This window comes from Bolinopsis microptera, chromosome 9 (genome assembly GCF_026151205.1).
Source record: "Bolinopsis microptera isolate Bmic1 chromosome 9, MBARI_Bmic_1.0, whole genome shotgun sequence".
NCBI lineage: Eukaryota > Metazoa > Ctenophora > Tentaculata > Lobata > Bolinopsidae > Bolinopsis > Bolinopsis microptera.
In genome coordinates, this window is record NC_087080.1 from 2,621,931 (window position 1) to 2,642,967 (window position 21,037).

At 37.1% G+C, this 21,037-nt stretch overlaps 4 protein-coding genes across 5 annotated transcripts in view; 3 read left to right on the forward strand and 1 right to left on the reverse strand.

The window, feature by feature from the left end:
• Positions 1-21,037, forward strand: part of LOC134820423 (AP-1 complex subunit mu-1-like) — a 111,816-nt gene that overhangs the window by 34,606 nt on the left and 56,173 nt on the right. The window lies entirely within an intron of this gene.
• Positions 124-10,299, forward strand: LOC134820416 (integrin alpha-8-like). The gene is made up of 20 exons (XM_063830792.1): positions 124-323; positions 584-665; positions 820-944; positions 1,051-1,166; positions 1,343-1,499; positions 1,687-1,924; positions 2,160-2,273; positions 2,573-2,776; positions 3,278-3,394; positions 3,824-3,916; positions 4,767-4,867; positions 5,044-5,200; positions 5,377-5,483; positions 5,588-5,731; positions 5,982-6,173; positions 6,438-6,536; positions 7,900-8,088; positions 8,188-8,376; positions 8,527-8,664; positions 8,850-10,299. Exons 1-20 carry the CDS (start codon positions 231-233, stop codon positions 9,417-9,419), a joined length of 3,225 nt encoding a protein of 1,074 aa, XP_063686862.1. The 5' UTR covers positions 124-230; the 3' UTR covers positions 9,420-10,299.
• On the forward strand, positions 11,083-18,709 carry LOC134821069 (eukaryotic translation initiation factor 3 subunit G-like). The gene is made up of 7 exons (XM_063831739.1): positions 11,083-11,131; positions 13,278-13,483; positions 13,751-13,822; positions 14,027-14,159; positions 17,718-17,819; positions 18,368-18,501; positions 18,656-18,709. Exons 1-7 carry the CDS (start codon positions 11,083-11,085, stop codon positions 18,707-18,709), a joined length of 750 nt encoding a protein of 249 aa, XP_063687809.1.
• LOC134820429 (uncharacterized) overlaps positions 20,084-21,037 on the reverse strand; it is an 81,056-nt gene continuing 80,102 nt past the window's right edge. For both annotated transcript variants that reach the window (XM_063830812.1, XM_063830813.1), the window contains exons 7-9: positions 20,828-20,873; positions 20,574-20,639; positions 20,084-20,394 (exon numbers count right to left, since the gene is read on the reverse strand). In XM_063830812.1, the coding sequence (XP_063686882.1) occupies positions 20,365-20,394; positions 20,574-20,639; positions 20,828-20,873 (142 nt within the window). In that variant the 3' untranslated portion in view covers positions 20,084-20,364. The remainder of the gene's footprint in view (positions 20,395-20,573; positions 20,640-20,827; positions 20,874-21,037) is intronic.

Here is a 21,037-nt window from a genome sequence, read left to right on the forward strand (position 1 = left end):
GAATTCTTAAATATATATAAGATGAATTGTGATCATTTCAAATTTGTTAAAACAAAAATACACCAATATTTATGATAATTTTGGTCTCCCAATTATGCCCGTCTCTAATTATGAAAACTCTAGCTATGACGCAACAGTGAAACAAGCTCGGACGGAAAAAGGATTAATTCCAACAATTCCTGACGATAATTGAGATCGATTAACACCAGAGATCCGGATCAGATCAACAGATGTATTATCAAAACTATTTACTGCTAATTTCCTTGCTATTTAACGCTATCTTCTCTTATAATATTGATGTTCAATCCCCCTATGTGGTAAAGGTGAGTTGAAATTGTATTATTTTAATGGTCTAGCAAGTCGTGATATCATGTCCCGTCATTACAGTAGAATATGATTTAATAGTAGCTCTGTGAAGGCTTCAAATTGTTAGCTCCGAACCAACCGTCCTATAAATTTGGCTATTTTAAATCACTTTGACAAGTTCTATGAATTATTTAGATTTATATTTTAATCTTCATGATAATATTATGAATTGAATATAAGAGCTGGATAATATATGTTCACGGTGATACTATTTTAGGTCCAGGCCAACCAGGAGGGGTCATTGTTTGGATTCTCTACAGCTCTTCACATATACAACGGCGAAAAGTTCATTTTAGTCGGTGAGTTAACCATATTGCAGCGTGATCTATACTTAATGTTAGATTCTGTGGGAGGCAGGCACGAGTTTGATTTTCACGAACGTAACAACTAACAACTAAGTAAACTCTAGTTTAGGAATCTATTTTGTCAGCTTCACTATTTTATCTTGTTAAGGTGCTCCACGAGCAAACTGGACGTCGGGTACTGGAGTAGGGCTTGACAGTCCAGGAGCTGTTTACAAATGTCCCCTGGATGACTCCATTGCTAACCCTGATTCTGAAGCTACGTGTACAGAACAGGTTAGAAAAGCCTGCCCGTATAAACATCTAGTTTTCTGACCTGAACATTTATAGTAGATCATGATATTTTAAAAGCAACTTTAAAACCCTCATTATTTTGTTTTAGATAACGCATTTCACCAACGACAACGAGCGAAACGAAGCAAAAGAAGATAAGGCAAATCAATGGCTGGGTGTAAACATTCAGTCGACTGATAACCACGTGACAGCATGCGCGCACAGGTACATTTCTTTATTTTTATTGAATTTAGCTGAACAGGGTCATCATTATTCTCCTTCTAAATTTGGAACCTATTACTTTTGAATTCTTTAAAAAATTACCATCCGAATGACTCAGTTTACCATGTAAAGTATTAAAAATAGTAAAACTGCAAGGTTTGAAATTGACTGTATCTCAGATACGTGTCTCTGGAGGGAGGAGATAATAAAAGGATGCCGATAGGTAAGTGCACTGTGATCGGACCCTCTCTTGAAGGAAATGATGGTGTTGAAAAGAAGACATTGTTTCCTTGCAGAGATAGCGCAGGCCTCAACCTCGACAGTGGCTCTTGCCAGGTATGTGATGACATTATTGTGAGGAAACGACCGGCTTAAATTCATTTGTTTTTCTCAAACAACTGTTACTTACTCAAATGTAATCGCTCAAATTGCACAACCCACTAGAATCTAACCCCCGCCCCCCCCCCCCCCCTCTAGAATCTAACCCCCCTCCCCCTCTAGAATCTAACCCCCCCTCCGTCAGGTTGGTTCAAGTCAAGTTCAGTACAAAGACGGTAGTAAGTCCTACCTGCTGTACGGAGCACCCGGTGTAGATATCTGGGAGGGAAGTGCTTATCTAGCTGAGAGTCTGGACGATGTTAAGTCATCTAAAAAGATTGACAAGATGGATCCAGGTCCGAGGGACTTTAATCAATATAACGGATACGCAGTAGCTATTTGCAGGATGAGTGGTGCTGACCAACCCCTCGACTTAATTACCGGTATGTTTATCTTATATTTGATCTCATTATCTCTAATTTCTATATTTGAATAATTAGCCGGATAAGCAAGTTAGCAGCTGTTATCATCTCAGTTCAGGGATCTTACAATGAACCATAAGTTAGGAAAGTTGGCACTTGACATACATTTGATATACACTTGACATACACTTGACATACATTTGACATACATTTGACATACATTTGACATACATTTACAGTTGACTTGTATTTTCAGCGGCTCCTCGTGCTAACAACTACCTTGGCATACTGTACTTCTTCGTCAGTGACAACACCAACACAAACGAGAAGACTCTACTCAGGAACAGCAGATTCAACGAACAACTCACAGGTTTGTGGATACAAGGATACAAGTATACAAAAGTGATAATTATTTTATTGAGTACACAATAGTTGTAATTCTGAAATAATTTAAGTTACACAATACTAATTATTTACAAATGTGTAGGTTTGTGTGTTCTGTCAAACTTTAGAGCAGCCTGCCCTGTCTCAATATACTGATTTAATGAACTCTAGTTTGTCTTACAGTGAACCTGATGATTTAAATGCAGCAGAAAATAGCCCTGCTTGTTAAATTAATTCATTTCAATTCTAATAATTCACGAATTTAATCCCCGACCTTCTTAACAGGTGACCAGATGGGGGCTTATTATGGCTACTCAATGGCGTGTGGTGATCTGGATGGTGATGGTAACGACGACCTGGTTGTCTCCGCACCTTGGTACTCAATGGTAACCAACTCCAAGTCTTCCATTGTCAGTGTGGGACGGGTTTACGTGTACTACGGGGATCCCAACAAGGTTGTGGCTAATGCCAACAAACCCACTATTATTGGTACGTTTACAAGGTTGTGGCTAATGCCAATAAACCCACTATTATTGGTACGTTTAAATTTGGAGTTCTTATATATCATTATATCTTGTGATCTTATACAGGATTATATTGTGATATTAACAGATTTTGTGGTGTCTAGTGAGCTAGTGATCTCATTCCGTCGCGCTCTAGTGATTGGATTGTATTAAATTGCACAGATTTGATATATTTTACAAGTCAAATTGTTTAATATTCGTTTTAAAATTTATGTATTTAAAGTCTAACTTGTATGTTCTCATTTTACAAGTGCATCTTATGGAGTTTTTTGTCCGTTATTGCTGAAGGAGTGTCCATAATATTAACCATATTCGTACGTAAATCGATTAAGTTAATTGGAAAATAAGGCGATATTACAAACTATGTAACATTATGACATGGACACATTATACAATTTACATCTAATGTGCAAAATGAAATATGTATGTACTTATTTTAAGTAATTAATGTTAACAAATATTACAGAGGCGCCCCACACCACCACTTCTGCGTTTGGACTGGGTTTAGCCCACATTGGTGACATCAACAAGGATGGTTACCAGGACTTTGCTATCGGAGCACCGTATGAGAACGACTATAAAGGTAAAGCTCATGTCCATATAAGGAATAATTGACTATACGTCTAACAAGATAACTGATAAGGATACATGACTGTACATGTACACTGTACATTACTGAACATTACTGTGCATTACTGTACATTACTGTACATTACTGTACATTACTGTACATTACAGTTGTACAATCAGTTGTCATGTGACAGTTACCGGTGTCGTGTCTGCTACACTGATAGTGTGGTTTTAAAAAGCTCTGGTGGATACTGTAGTGATGACGAAATGACGATCATATTATTTTATTTGTCGATCCAAGCGGAGAGTATTTTGTCCCTCAAACTTAAAAAGTACTTTCAAACCGACTATGATATGTTTTTATCATGGTCTCATGGTCTGCGTCTCAGCCTGATCACGATTTTTAAATGATTAATAAATTATGACACAAACTATTGTTCAGGTGCTGTTTACATATACCACGGCTCAAGAAACGGCATCAAGAAAACTCCTGTCCAGGCCATCTACCCAACTGAGCTAGGAAATGGATTAGGAGGTTAGTTTAGGATTTCATTTAGCGAGTTCAGAATTAATACCTCTCGTATCCGTTCTCCTGTCTACCTATTAGTTAATAGATACTCTAATTTCTTCAACCTAATCAGAATATAACAATGACACAATTAACAATATAGCGTCAGTTCTAAAGCGCTGTTAAGATACATACTTGAGCTATGTGTATAATACGTGTAGTGTGTGACTAACGTGTTATGTGTGACTAACGTGTTATGTGTGACTAACGTGTAGTGTGTGACTAACGTGTAGTGTGTGACTAACGTGTTGTGTGTATAATACGTGTAGTGTGTGACTAACGTGTAGTGTGTGACTAACGTGTTATGTGTATAATAAGTGTCGTGTGTGACTAACGTGTAGTGTGTGACTAACGTGTTGTGTGTGACTAACGTGTTGTGTGTATAATACGTGTAGTGTGTGACTAACGTGTAGTGTGTGACTAACGTGTTGTGTGTATAATACGTGTAGTGTGTGACTAACGTGTAGTGTGTGACTAACGTGTTATGTGTATAATACGTGTAGTGTGTGACTAACGTGTAGTGTGTGACTAACGTGTTGTGTGTGACTAACGTGTTGTGTGTGACTAACGTGTAGTGTGTGACCAACGTGTAGTGTGTGACTAACGTGTTATGTGTATAATACGTGTTATGTGTATAATACGTGTAGTGTGTGACTAACGTGTAGTGTGTGACTAACGTGTTTTGTGTGACTAACGTGTTTTGTGTATAATACGTGTTATGTGTGACTAACGTGTAGTGTGTGACTAACGAGCTATGTGTGACTAACGTGTTTTGTGTATAATACGTGTTGTGTGTGACTAACGTGTATAATTTCAGACAATCTGCTGTCCTTTGGTTGGTCCATATCGGCTAACAAGGACATGGACAGTAACGACTACCCTGATATGGCTATTGGAAGCTACATGTCTGAAAGAGTGGTAATTATGATAATATTACATTAATTAATTGTTTAATTGACGTGTATGAAATGTTCATAAAATAGAGATAACCTCTATTGGTTACGACATCTTTCCCAAACTGTTCTGTCGTTTTTATCTGTTCTACTATATTTAAACAGTTTTCAAACCCCGCCATTGCAACCACAACCTCTCAGGTGTATCTCCGATCTCTTCCAATTGTTGATCTAAATATCGAGATAGTGATCCCTTCGGACCCGGTGGATCTAGAAGATGAGACCAAGAACATTCCTGGCTCTGCCCCAGTCCAGTCTTACCCTGGCACTACTCTCAAGATCTGCTTCAGAACTTACAGTCAGTTCATATTTACATTTCTTTTAAACTGATATTTACTGTTCTGATAGTCAGTTGAGGATAACGGGCGTATTTCTTAATTGTAAACCTTTGTAAAATAAGGATGTGCAGTAATGTGATGAATACCTAAAATACAAAATTCCCCTTTTTGTTTTCTTACATTTCATCTTTCAAAGGACAAAGTGTTGGTAAATACGAGATAAACTACGAAGTAGAGCTCGACTACAAGCAAAGCTATGCTCCACGTGCTTTCTTCCAGGAGAATGCAGCCAGCAAAATTGAGGTTCCCTTGAAATGAGTTGTTTAGTTTTTTTTGTCGCATTGAAGTTTTTTGACATTTTTTGTTTCTGTCTCTTTTTCTGATTCTGACCGATATTTCTACCACAGTTCAAGAAGAGTGACACAAAGTTGATAGACATCAACTCACCTGAGATACAGTGTACACCCGAATGGACAGTGTTCCTTAAGAAGAAAGATCAGATGTTCGACGCGCAGACTTACATTGAGGTCAACATGACAGCTAATATCAAGGTAACTATCTTCAACTTTATAATGATAATATTATCTGCTCTTATCTAGTAGTAACTAGTAACTGATCACTTAATTCTCGGTCAGGACAAAGAGTGGTCTGAAAATAAATGGCACTGCACAGTGCTCCTTCAATTGTTACGTATATTAGCCAAAAGTTTTTGTGTACCGGAATGCATAGCAAATACCCCGTAACTCAACATTCACCATATTATCCAATATCTATAATGAGTAGTAAACATTCCCACCCTAGGAATCAGACGATATCGCGGACAGAGCAGTGCTGAAGCAGGAGCAGGTGACAGCAGCCAAGGGACGGATTGTTATCAAGTCTATCTGCACCTCCGACACAGGAATATGTCAGTGTGATGTTAGTCTGAAGGAGCCCAGTGTTACTTATCTACCCGCTGGTTACGATAGTATAGTGCTGGATAACGTTAACCAGGTAATAATGTATAATGTATAATGTACACTTTATAATAATGTATAATGTATAATGTACACTTTATTAGTTTGACAACTTTGTTCAATGTAGCAATTTGATGTCCATGATGATTGGTTTGTAACTTAGGTTTATCAAGCCTACAGGACTAACATTTGAATTTTTGAATCTATGCTTAAAGAATTATTTTAACAAAGCAGATAGTATCAATTAATATATTGTGTAGATGCCCGATACCTTATCAGTTGATAACCATACTGATTACAGGTGATAGTGAAGTATGAAGTAGAGAACCTGGGACCAGATAACGCTCATGTTCCTACCCTGATATTAGAACTCCCACCGAAAGTTACCTTCATCAGAAGGGTAGGTTCAAGCACTGATAATAATTGTGGTATTCAAGTTGGGGCTTTCTTTAAACTTAAATCTTAAAACGTCAATAAGGGTTGTCTTGAATTATCCATTGCTATTTGCCTGCGAGGATAAGTTTCAATAGTTGGAGTATCTTTTTTGTGTTTTGTTTCCCACACGTGTCACGTATCGCTTTTTCAAGTTTAAAAAAGTAGCAATTAGCACATAACTTCTTTACTTTACTTAATATCTCAAACTAAGTTAACATATCAACTTCTTTTGTTAAGTAATGAAAGGTGGGTTAGAACTGACATCTGATATATAATACGGCTAGTCCTGATAACACATATCACTGTGATGACAGTACTATACTAATATGTGAACTATCAGAACTGTTAATTTTAGCTCACCTTGCATTACCTACACAGGGCTACTACATTTTCCTAGATATAATATTCCAAATTACGTGTGTAAAATAACAGTCTGTGTGTAAAAGTCGGACGTGTGACCCTTATATCCCACCCTTAGACCACCCATGGAGCAGTTAAGTAGTTTACAGTCTTTCTCGTCAGGCAAAGTTCCCCTTTGCACGACAGCACTGTACAGCCGACTAATTAATTAACAAATTAATTACCAGCAGAGTATTTAGTGTTTTCTATTTCACATTTCACGTCCGCCTCCTCACTTATGTACACGAGTACATTCCATGCATTATGTACAACTTATGCTATGCATAGTATACCCTGTATACAGTATACATTTAAACCTTTGGCTTATTATAAGGAATCTGGAGATCTTAGTAGAATCCAAGAAGCCTGCCACAGCTGCACTAGGCGGAATTCCACCATGGATTTTCACCGCGCTGTGTTTGGCTTCTTAGATTCTGCCGAAACCTAGTCAAGTTAATAATCAAAAACCCGAGATGAGATTATCTTTTCCCACAATGATTATCCTTTACAAGGTTAACTTTGACTAGATTCCAACCAGATTGTTTCTTAAGAATTTGTCACTTTTTCCTCGCACGTCCCAGGATCTAATTCGTTCCGAAATAGCCTCTTTTAAATTTTAAAATATTTTTGTTTTCGATTTAAGCGGGTTCGATAACATATTAATAATATTCGCCGAATTTTCTCGGATATTCACTAATAATGCACTGAGTATCATCTAATCAACTTTGACGCAGGAATGAGTGAGATTACTTGAATGTAAATAACACTGCAATCTGAATGTGATATGTGCTTTGTATTGGGTTGTTCAAATTTTAAATGAAACAAGAAAATTAAATTCATGCAAAATTAAAGCTTTTACTTTTACTCAGATCAATCACTAAGATTAAAACATCTACTTATCCTTTCTGAACTTTATCTCCCATATTTAGACGCCAGTAGATGATCAGACAGAGGCTGACGTTTCTCAGATAGCCTGCTCAGAAATAGAAGCTAATGATAAGAATTACGTAATGTGTTTCCTTCAAGATCCCCTTAGGGTGGGCGAACCCTCAAAGTTCGGGATCAAGCTCGATACAATGAGCTTAACTGATGTTGAGGCTATTAAGTTGACTGCCAAGGTAAGTTTTGTTTTTAGAATAAGAAATCCAAACATTTAGACGATTGAACCCAAGGAGCTGGTTTTTGTAAGATCTAATTAAAATCGTAACATTCTTCAGGTGAACATTGGCTCTCCTAGCGAGGAGAAAGAAGGTAAAAAAGGAAATAACGAGCAAACAATAACACTTGATGTTGGAGAACAGGCTAATCTGGAAATCCGGGGCACCTCAGCAACTGACCAGAATGCTATCAGGCCAGACCTGGCTCTACTTGAAGACAATGCCTTCCTCAGAAGCATCAAACTCGAGGTTTGCGGTCGAACCATCAGGAATTATTGTGCGAGAATTCCTGCTGTTATAATTCAATGAGACCCCGTACATTTTGTGGTACAGGACAACCGACCGAGTTATTTTAACTGTTAAAAGTTTATACACAACATGTTACTGAAATGTTTGTAGGTTCGACATACAGTGTCAGTACTGATAAAGGAGAGCGATAAGAAAGACGGGGATGAAGATGGAATTACAAACATTGTTGTCGAGGTCAGCTGGCCAATGCGGGACCATGATGGCAATTATTTGCTTTATCTTAGTGAGGTAATTATGAAATTAAGATAATTCATGAAATGAAATCGTTATAACAATCCCTTTTGTAAACGTTCTGGTGAAGTTCGTGTATTAGTTTTGATCGGAACGTCTAAAGAACTTGTAGTCCAGCCAAACATTGACTTTCTTAAATTTATGAAAAAGGATCATAATAGCTTAACAACAACCATCTTCAGGTGTATGTGAAAGATAACCAGATCAAGGATAACTTCATAGTCGACTCCAACGTTATAGACCCTAAATGTTTCTTCGACTACAACGAGGACTGTAAGAAGGCTCCAGAATTCTCTGCTGTGTCGGAAGGGGAGAAAACAGAAGAGGAGATGGAGCGAGCAGCAAATGCAGCTGTTCTTAACACCAACTGTAGCATTCCCGATCCAGGGTGTGAGAAATTCAACGTCACTATCAACCTGCTCAAGGCAGGCAGTATCAACATGAAGGACCTTGAGTTTGAGATGCGGTCCATTATTTGGCTCCCTAACGTTATTAACCGCGGAGATTTCAACGCGACGTCAACCGCACGAATTGTCTCAGTCGGACAAAACCTCGTTATTCCTCCTGGATCATCAGTTGAGATGAGGACGAGGGTCTTTGAAGAAACTGAAGAGAAAAGAGACGTGTTATGGATCATTATTGGGTCCGTTATCGGGGGAGTAGCAATTCTCGCCATTCTTATTGTAGTTCTTTGGAAGGTCGGTTTCTTCAAGAGGAAGATGCCACCCCGGGATGGTAATGGTGGAATGTGAAACTGAGACTTAGTTAATTTGATATTTTGTGATACGAGTGTTTACTTTTATTCATTTGCAGTCATTTCAAGCAGCAGTCTGTGAAAATTGGTTACAAATTTGGGAATATTAAGTTGCACATTGTTTAAATATCGTTTAAAGTTTTGTCATTCTTAATAACTATTGGAAGTAAGTGCCGTTGTGTTTAGGTGTAAAGTGTGGACACTTATCTAAATTTCATAGTATCATTCCTTGTGATGTCAATAATAGTCTAGATTGTTCTATCATATCTGGAGGTTGGGTGGCCCCTAAGTGCTGGCACTTTAATTTTGAGGTTTCATTTTTGGGATGCAATACAATACATACTTAACACGGTGCATTGAATTCTCAACAAAAATATCATCGTAATTTTGAAATATGAGTTACAGTGGGAATCCTAGGGGTATGGTGTTGGTATCTCTGATTTTAAATTTTAAATTTTATGAGAAAAAGTGTGATGATGATTCGTTAAAATAACTTAGTATAATCGTTTTAGTGCCATTTAATTTAGGTTTAAACGGGTTAGGACAAATTTGTAGTTAATAAACCAAATGTTTTAAAATACGTCGAGTTGTCGAATGTAGTTGATTTGATATTTGCATTCAGGCTTCACAGACCATATTTCATCTTTGCAGCTTTTTCATTACTTTCTACCTTTTCGATACTAGAATTTTAAGAAATTATAAAGAAACTAAGGAACTTGAATGCTGAAACGGAATGATTCATTTTTTCGTATTTTTGAATCTTCAGAAGAGCCTTAATGATAACTAGAAATTTATATTATATTGATGAAGAATAATATGTTCTTTTTAGACTTATTTAAATGTTTTTATCAGAAATTTATTTTTATCGATAACTTATTTTCCAAAATTCGTTTTTATAAGCGGATTTTGGGAATTTAGATCCAGAAATTTGAATTTCAGTTTTGGGTGAAAAACGTTCGGCTCCCACTCAATCGGGAAGTTCAAAAATCCACTTAAGTTTAATTAATTATTTCCTGCTTCTAATGATTACGTTAATTCATTTCAACGAGTCTATAATGATGTAGATAATATTTTTATTTCATTTATTCGTTGTTACGCTGAATTTTTACAGATTTTGATACCAAGTCATATCTTTGATACTGAGTATTGACTGTTTCAAAATATTATGCGTTTCATATAATATATCAAGTCTCCACATCAGTTATTGAGCACAAACTCTTATTGCTAATAGAGAATATAAGATTTAGTTTTTTTGACATAGTTAACACAGTTTACCATTTGTTCGTGCGGTCTAGTATGTACTTTGTGTTAAGTAGTATTATATATATTTTGTAAATATTAACATTATAATATTACTTATTTCAACCATGTTCAACCAACAATAAAATCTCATCATTAGTGTTTGTAATTACGGTGTTCAATTCATTAATTACCAAACTAAATCTGCTACAAAATATGGTCTGCATAATTGCATGCAGTAATTTCCTTATAAATCTTACAACCAGCATTTACAGCCTAGATACAATTCCATTCCGTTAATCCGAGAGGTAAATCTCTTGAATCAAACCTTGAAATTTCAACAGTAGACCTCCAAACAAACTTTACTTTAGTAAGTACCCTAAGTAACACTTGTTTACGCAGTAGGCAAGTAAGAAGTCAACATGACGATTGATCAACAATGGGGAGACATGATGGACGAAACCGAGTTTGGTAGGTTACATTCCTGGTTACATTCCTGTGGGATTCTTTCTTTATCTAGGCCCACTATTTTTGTCTGTCTGTATGTAAAGGAGGGATTCGCGAACCCTGGCCCTGGTGCGGCAAGTAGCCCCAATTCAGTTCCTTTAACATTGTTTGTCTAGTTCTGTTGAATACGACAATCAGTACAGTACCCTGTACCATACAATATAGTACCCTCAATATTGTACCCCTAGCAGCAACAACAATCACCTGTTGAATTGTAGATTAAACCTCCACTTGAGTAGATGAGCTGAGCACCGCGTATTGTTCAACATATTGGATATTATTTATAGCCCCTAAGTTGTAATTGTGATTGCAATAATCCCCAATGATCTCGCCCATTATCAAATATTAGCACCATGTAAACTAGGAACTCTCCCAAAGACAAAAACATAATTTATACAACTTGTAATTATCTGATGCAGATGCCTACAATTCAAATGCTCAGGAATGTGCTCTAAATTGAAATTAGTCCTAAGTTTGGGGACAACAAGATTTGTCAGAAGAAATTTACAACAATTCTCCAGATTCTTCTTCCGACATGATGTACAGTGATATTAAATATAACAAATAGGATTATGATGAGTGTACAGTGTTACAGTATACATGGTTCAGTATTAGGGTGGGATCACTGATTACAGTGTAGGAAAATGTTTGCTAATATTATCTACTCATCACAACGAGCAGCCAGGCCATGGTCATATCATGATTTTTGAGGTGTAAAAAGGGTTATAATATTAAAAGTAAAATGGATTATAATGTTATTAAGTAAAATCACTCTTGAGATTATCCCTCACGTAACGCTCAGTCGCCGCTGAATGAGCCAAGCCCAATAATAACCATGGTTACTTGTACTTCCAAAGTTCAAACTGATGACAAGCTTTATACAGCTTTACACCCGCTAATAATATGCATTATATAATAATCTGAGTAATTGAGAGGCAATGTTTTGTTGCTGTATATCAGTGCCATTCATCGGAGAGCCTCCCAAAATTTGAACGCTCGTAATCTCTACCAGGTATAACCTTATGTAGTAAGTAGTGAGGAGGTGATATCACGTCCCCACTAATATGAGCACACTAATCTGTAAGGGGAACACTTCTCACGATAAGGCACTTGCCAGGCTGCAACACCAGCTAAGCTTTTTGTCGTTACATTACAGAAGCACTCTTCGCTCTCTGACGTCCCTCCCTCCCTAATACTCACTAGCCAATCACAGTCCAGTGTCCGTATCACGTGAGGTTTCATTAGCCAATCACAGCTAAGTGTTGTGTCACATGGCAGCAGCATCATAAAGTATACACTCGGCGATTGACAGTTTTTGTCATCACCATGGCTTCCAAAACCCTAACACGTGCAGAAAAGTCTGGCTCCCTATTGGGCGGTGGTGTGGTCACGTGTTCGCTAAGCCTCTCCTGATTGGCTGATGTCCCCAATTCTGCCATCTGATTGGTTAGTGTGTTGGAGCCTATTTTTTACCAGAACTCTGGGCTTGTTACACTGGGGGTGTACATTGCAAAGCAGCTAAAGCTGCAATGTGTGTGAGCTGGAGGTATCTTGTAGGGGTTCACTGAGGCGAATCCTCCAACTATTTATAGAGTTAAGGTTTCACATCAGCATATCCTTTGTTTTTCTAGATCATACCCGAATAAATCACGATATGTGATCCATATCAGGCTTGGTAAATTAGGTTCAAATATTTACATGCTAAACATTTTAGACTTTTTCTGTGAAATATGAAGGATGTCAAGATTCAAGAATAGCATGTTAATTGTTAGGACCAGGGTACGGTGTTGTTGTTAACAGTTATTTTAGGTATACATACCACTCCCAGTCTCAGAGTCAGTCTGTATCAGTATAGCAGAAGCACTATAATATAGTGCACTATATTATAATAGTGCACTATAATATAGTAGTTCACCACATATTATAAGTATGTTACTCTGTGATATATTATGATAAGTTATAATTTGTAGTACAACAACATAGTGTCAGGCCATGACACCTTCTGCCTGACCTAAATAGTATAAGATCATCTTTCTGGGTTCCTTCCACATTTCAACAGGTTAAATATCTAACGTTATTTAAGTTATTCCTGAAATATCTGTCATTTCAGGGTACCCGCCCCAAACCGAGACAGTCGAGGGAGATATTAAGAAGATAATATCCTACGAGGACCGGGACGAGAAAGTATGTAAGGTAACCAGGTATTACAAGCTTACCAAACTCAAGGTAGCTAAACCGATCGCTGAGCGAAAGAAGTGGAGGAAGTTTGGAGATTGTGCTACCGACGTATCGGGAATCAATCCAGCTAACAGCATGGTAAACTAGATCATTATCAAGTTTGTAGATATTGTTCAACATTAGCAACAGTGATTTAGCTTCATTACACCCTTCTTTCAACATTAAAAGCTCACTCTAGCTCTGAGACACACTGATTTGTCATGATTACGGGAGATTTTAATTAAACCTAGATTTGAGCCTCTAAAACTATGCCTGCTCAGTGCTCGCCTACTTTTACTACTTTTACTCACATATTTTACACAAACCTTATCTCTCAGCACATGTTTTTACCCCTCCCTTATCCAGGTGGGAGACGCTGTATTCCTTACACTTGCTACCAAGAAAGAGCAGCAAGACAATAAGGACGACGATGTTGCGGTTAGTTATATTTCTCACTTCTAACCGTAAATACCTACTAACCTAGTCCTACTTATACTCCCTTAATGATAGTGTGAGGCGTGTGGGTTATGCAAAAATGATTTAACGAATCTTCCGCATTGTATTTTCTAAACTCTACAATAATGTGAGGTTGTCTAAAAGTTTCAAGTTGATAAAAAAGTAAATATTACATAAATGTTACAGGAGAAGATGGCTAAACTGAAAGCCAGTGGTCAGGGCATGGTTGTATGCAGGATATGTAAGGGACCCCATTGGACTAAACAGTGTCCTTACAAGGACACTTTGGGCGTGGCTCTGGATGTGCAACAAGGAAATGGTAAGTTCAGGTGGTTCAGGTGGTTAGTTATTGGAGCGTACGAAATGGTGTACAGATTTATATTCTTATTTCATATCTATTTTGTTATAATAACTAGAAGTATTGTGTGTTAACTTCTGCGTTTGTTGTTTTCTAACTTGTTGTGAAAAGTAATTAACACTTTCTGGTGTGAAAATAGAAAACTCCCATTAAACCATGGCAGATGATGTAAAAACAAGTCTAGAATATCTAGGAATATGTAAGGCGCAATGTTAAAAACCCTGCTTTCCGTGATTTCACAGTGTAACTGAGTAACGCCTAGTGATTACATAACAGCACGTCATTCAACGTGTTGAAATGTTGAAATGTCAACGTGTGTTCTAGGGCACTGGCTTTACTACCCAGACACTTGACGCAGAAGGGTGTTTTTAAAGTTTGTGGAAAGTGATGCCTTGTGAAGGCCTGTCTCATATAATACGTGTGAAACATGGGGTTCGTTATGTCGTGTGGTTAAAATGTGGTTGACATCATATGACATATCCGTTCAGTTCTCAAATTATAAGTTTGAAAGATATGTGAGAAAATATGGAAATTGTTTCGAATACTTTAACTTCCCTATAGATTCTAGAATTTTGTGTTCAGTAATTTGAGCTAATATTTGTAATTTTCATCATTGTCCTCGTCTCGAATAGCACCTGTTAAAACTCGTTCCTCTCCTCTGATACACTTGATGTTTAACGTTATGTAATCTACCATTACGTGTTTAACTGGAATGTGCAGAAAGGCAACACTTACTTGACGTTCCCGCTGAAGAAATGAACCATCTAGTACTGGAATCAAGGTGAATTTTTATACACGCAGTGTTACATTGCAATGCAAATGAAATTAAGTACAGACTATAAAGTGGATAAATTAGGAAATTTATGTACATGATATTATTTATAGTATTATGTTTCCTCATATTAAACATTCATAAAATGGACTGCATACCTTTCAACATATTTGAGCGTATAGTTTACATTCCTCATGAGTGTGTGTGTAAGTAGTGTATGATATGAATGTTTAATTTTGATTTGTTTATCTTGTGCTTCATGACTACGTTACCTCATTGAAGCAATTTTGCCACATTTTCAGACGAATCTAACAGTACTGCTTAGAATGTACTGGAAAAATGATCTTATCTTTGAAGATAAATTCGAATTATGTCATTCCTGAAGCTGTTCTACCTTTACACAATACACATACACACTATGACCATCCGCCTCGATTAGATAATTAGATATAACGACAATATCTGAACATTTTGGAAACATTCCCTACTCAAGTTCCATGATATGTCATTAATATAACACCTTGCAGAACAAACAGCACTATACGAATGTGATAAGATATGCTACACTCGCATTTGTAGATAAAATGAGAAATAGTTACATAAGTTACAAATAAGTTAGGTGTTACAAATAAGTTAGGTGTTACAAATAAGTTAGGTGTTACAGTACGTCTGGGAAGTTCACACTGTCTCCAAATTATTACTGTTTACGATGTTAACCGTTGTTCAGTTATAAAAACTGGATTCCACTAGATATTCTTGAACGAGTTCAAAATGAACTTTTGAGGGTTTTCCATATCGATTATCGAAGCTTCACAGCTTCACATTCATCTACATTCAAGAATCCACCTTGACCAGCGTCTAAAATTCCAAGTCTCTAGGTTTAACGAAGTAAATTATTGTAATCCTAAAGATAACTTCAATAAACAGCTTTGAGATACAGCTTCTTGATTTGCCACCTTCTAACATCTCCCGTACGCGTAGTTTGTCTGACAACGTGCTCTCCTAACTACTTGCTTCACTACTTGCTCACTACGACACTACTTACTTCACGCTGCGTTACAGCCCACTGCGTTATTATCCCTACACAATATGACAATACAATAACCCACCCAGACTTAAAGGTCAGGTTTAATTACTACACAAGCAGCCAGCAGGTTCACAATACTAACATGTTCTCTCTCTCTCTCTCTCTCTCTCTCTCTCTCTCTCTCTCTCTCTCTCTCTCTCTCTCTCTCTCTCTCTCTCTCTCTCTCTCTCTGCCTCGACAGGATGCTCACTGTCTTCTTTTAATTATCCAACTTGAGCATCCCCTACACTACAACCTGTTAGCGTGACTGTGTACACTAGTAGTGTATTGTTTACAGTGCAGAATATATTAAAGTACGGTATGTAAAGTTAGCGAACTGTAAATAATATGTGGCCTAGGCCTCTGCTGTTTAGCACAGTCTCGTCATCTTTATCAAGTACCCTCTAAACTTGACGACACCGTGACTGAGTCTATTTCAACATTCCAATTTGGCAGCGAGCCTACTTCCATTTAATATTATCCAATCGAGCTGATGAACATTGGTTTCCTTTTAAGGTATGATTGGTAACCACTAAACGGGGGGTGTATTAATGTGATAGTGGTACATTTGCTTTAAATGTTGTCAATCTTGTGAGTGGTAAATTTCATTAAATGTAATATTTACTGCTCGTAAATCGTAATCACTGTAATTAATGGGGAGGTAATCAATAGAATAGGATATCAATAGCTGAGTAAGAACAATTTGCGGTTAACAAATTTACATTTCTTATAAATTGGTCCAAACGTTTGTAACGCTGCAACGCTCCAGGAAGTCTACATTTGTGGGTAGAGATAATTATCTTCTAGCAGCTTTACTCTGCTAATCATTTCCAGGATTACCAAACCATATCCTATTCGTTTCAACCAATAGGTAATCATCTTTCATGTTACCTGACATGTTTTATCCAATGAGAAGTAAGCCTCAAGACACGTGATATTTTTAATCCAACCAAAGATCATTTCAGTTATCACGTGATACAGTTATGTTTCCTGTCAAGGGTTCTTGATGTTAATTTCCGTGTTTAATTTCAGCTTGGGTTAAAACGATTATCCTTAAAAACTGGGAGGATTACCTATCAGAAACTGCTCAAAATTTACAGAAAATGTAATCATTCTCTAATATCGGCCATGTTAGCTTTGTTTGGTAATGTTATATTAAGTGTTCGAATGTTGTTCAATGATGTCATGTCACACTTTGAACTAGGATAACATTTTGACTATAGCTTGACAAATCGAACATTATTCCTGAAAGTGCGAAAGTGTGAGTTGTATTATAGCAAGAACATTAGCAATAATTATTAATTACATCTGTATGGCTGTAATTATTATTGCAATAATTGGTTCTGACGACGGTGAAACCTTTTACAAACCGTTTGTTAATGAAGTTAATTAAATAATTCTAACTGATAACTCCATATAATTATAATAACGAAGCTGTCAAAATTATAATATGTATAAACATGAACAAAAGCAGGTGCTGCTTGTTTCATAGTTATTTCATTCTCTAAAAACCACACCACTCATCAGAATCTTCTATAAGTGTTATCATGTAAATATTTCCTATATTAGTGTATAATGATATGAACTAGTGTATAATGATTTGCTTAATATTTAAATAATAAAATGCCTACTATTTACTAGAATGCCCAATATCCGAGTACTAAAATGCCCACTTTTTCAGAGGAAGCTAACTCCGTGAAGCCACCAACCCGGGCACCAGGAGCCTACGTTCCACCCTCAATAAGAAAAGGAGAACCTGCAGACTCCCAGACAAGGCAACGAGGTAAAATAACATACCATCATGCTATTAGTATAATTAGTGCTGTTAGTGCTATTAGTGCAATTAGTAACCCACATTCCTCAACCGGACCATCTCATATCGGTTGGGGCACAAGTTGTGAGAGCTATCGCTTTCGCAGTCAGATTATTTATTACGTGCACGACGATCTACAAATATATTACCTACTATACAACCTACTACTTAGTACTTACATATATATATACAGTATATACTATACTACCTAGATAAGGAAACGTTACTCGGAAGTGTATAATTCTGCTTGTTGCAAGAGCGAATGTACATCTAGTGTTCTATATTATGTTTATTACCGATGATTTCATTTAGAATGTCTAGCAGTAAATTCTCTCAACTATTCTGTTATCAAGACATCTAGTTCTTGAAATGATTTTGTTTTTTATTTGAGTGAGTTTGATTGTGTCAATTTGTTGTGCATGTTGAAATCATGTTGACTTCAGTATGTTTACATTAATTTGATGGCAAATTCCTCACGGTGCAGTATTGACACGTTATTGTAATACGTTTAATTTCAGATGAAAATCCAACCATTCGTGTTTCAAATCTGGCTGAAGAAACGTGTGAAAAAGATTTGCAAGATTTGTTCAAACCATTTGGGCCAGTCTCAAGAATTTATCTCGCCAAAGATAAGAACACTGGAATTTCAAAAGTGAGTACCACTCCCCTAAGAAAAATTCTTATAAGGGGGAGTCCCCTTATAACTTTATAAGCATTTTCTACAATTTTGCAGACCCACTCACACCTAATCTCATCGTTCCTAAAAATCCTACACCCACTTTCCCACAAATCAATACATATCACAGAGCTCACGCCGTGTTACCATGTGTTACACTGAGTACAAGTGTAATGATATTTGATACCAACTCGAAATCCTCGGCGCTTCATCGCCTTCCTCGCGTTAAATCATTGACTGAATCATTTATGACGTGTTATGATTAACAGTAAATATCCTGCATGCCACCATGACTTGAGAACAGTAAATATAAGACACCTATGTGACTTTCCGTTCACATGTAATGTAAATCTCGTATTAATTTCAATCATATAAATGATTTTATATCTTTCCCACGAAAATCCCTCCATTAAACCGCGCAACTTTGGGACACTTAACGTCAAAGGGGCGCATCTGCGGCACGCGCGAAACAAATGTAACCATGAAAATATGGAGGCTCTTGGTCCATATTTACGGCGCGTAGAGCCGCGCATTACATTTCAAAGTTTGCGACACTTTTAGGGAAGCGGGGCAGCCCTTCTAGACCAGGATACAACTGACAATAACAATTAAAATGTGATTAATTCCAGGGGTTCGCATACATTACGTATAATAGGAGAGAGTCAGCTGAATCCGCTTTACAAACGTTACATCGGTTCAGATATGGACATCTTATTTTGCAAGTCGAATGGGCCAAGTAAGTATCCACTATCCAATATGTTTTTAAACCAAGCTGAGAGATATTAGTTCATTCGTTGTCTTATAGTTTTTAACAGATGTCAGTTTATAACACAAGTGACATTCTTCGTGTAAGATATCGAAGGGGCACATTTCATGTGGCTCATATACCATACTGTGTCAAACTTTAACACGAACAAGTTTTTTTCTCGTGTAAACAATGCGCCTTTCTGTCACATTGTTTATCTTAAGATTAACAACATGGTGTATGGGGCTCTGTTGTAGTGTAGTATATTATAAACTAATGTCTCCCATTTCAGACCTTCTGGATCATGATGACCTATGACAGGCAGAGCATGACGCGGGACATCAGAAGACTTATTTATTTGAGTTATATTCGTTGTTTTAATATATGACACGATATCTGCGTTTCATTTTGTCAGTTAAACAATTAACAATAGAACGTTTACCAGTTACGATATAAGGTTGTATTATTTGCGTGGCTCCAGAGCCAGGCTTTGTTAATGTTTCGATCGCCCAAAAATTATCACGTGACTTGGATTTTGCAGCCGAACTAAACGGCTTCACAAAAACCCGAAGCTAACCCCACAACGATCGAATTTGCGTTCTACTAGCTTGTCACGTGACCAAAAACAGCTGCTTTGCCACTAACTCCTCTGGGGAGTATTTCTATCCTATGTCATGACGGTGACTCTGAATCAGTGTCAAAAATAGTCAATTTTAAATAGCCTCACAAGATTTTTCAAAGATTTGGGCGAGCGATTTAATGGGAGCGCCAGGTGCCACCTTTGTCAATATTCATACAATGAAAGATAACGTGTAAAAATAAATTAACGATAAAACGATCATTATACACAATAATTGAGCTCTTAATAACACATTATATACGAAAACAAAAGATCGCTCTGAAATATCAAGCCGACCTAAAAGGATGCTCAACTGAAGTACATAACTCAGAGATAACTCTCCGATAATAGATCAAAACTCAAAGTAATTCATATGATTCAATCGTTAATAATTTCCAATTAGAAGATGAGTCTTCGCCTGCAAAGACTGTGTCCTGATAATCAAATAAAAGGCTTCCATAATCTATATCCTTTTCTAAGCACCACCGACTTTCTTGTTGTTACCCTGAAAAGAAACTGGTATCAAATCTGAAAGCTACAATTCATATCATCATTTAACACATTTACTGCTTGACGAGGTAATGATAGAGGTATGACCGTAAAGAGTAATCTCTCACTGATTTGCTCAGTTCAGTTTATTCTAGTTATGAAAACAGTCCTGTAATGTTAGATGAAGTAGCTTACCAGTAGGACCGCAATAATGACCCCGAACAGTCCAATAGCACTACCGAAGATTTCAATCACCAAAATCTGTGGATATTTAAGAATTGTCAAAACAGATCGCATTGTTAAACAAGTTCTACCCCGGATATTGGGTCAAACTGTTTCAAGTAATATCATTAAACGGAGTTTTTGTTATTGATACGCCATGTAAAAGCTATGATCATATCATGCTGCTCACATCATGTAAAGAGTGCTTATTAATTTAAACAACTTACCCTGACGAATAGATCTGAGTTCTGTGCATCAGCTAGGGCGGCCCCACTGAAATGGTTCTGTGATTACATCATTACACTTGACACTGGTGTGATTGAATCAGTCTTGACTCTCGTACACTCCGTAAGCTTGGGATCAACCGGATACACCAATTGCGCGCAGCATCTATTGCTAGTTTTTAGTGCCGACAGTCACATGCTGCATGTATACGC

Coding starts and splice junctions, on each gene's coding strand:
- LOC134821069 (XM_063831739.1), top strand. CDS start 11,083: ATGACGATTGATCAACAATGGGGAGACATGATGGACGAAACCGAGTTT. Junction 11,132..13,277: donor GATGGACGAAACCGAGTTTG/GTAGGTTACATT, acceptor CTGTCATTTCAG/GGTACCCGCCCCAAACCGAG. Junction 14,160..17,717: donor GGATGTGCAACAAGGAAATG/GTAAGTTCAGGT, acceptor CCACTTTTTCAG/AGGAAGCTAACTCCGTGAAG.
- LOC134820416 (XM_063830792.1), top strand. CDS start 231: ATGTATTATCAAAACTATTTACTGCTAATTTCCTTGCTATTTAACGCT. Junction 1,167..1,342: donor GTGACAGCATGCGCGCACAG/GTACATTTCTTT, acceptor ACTGTATCTCAG/ATACGTGTCTCTGGAGGGAG. Junction 5,484..5,587: donor ATGCAGCCAGCAAAATTGAG/GTTCCCTTGAAA, acceptor TTTCTACCACAG/TTCAAGAAGAGTGACACAAA.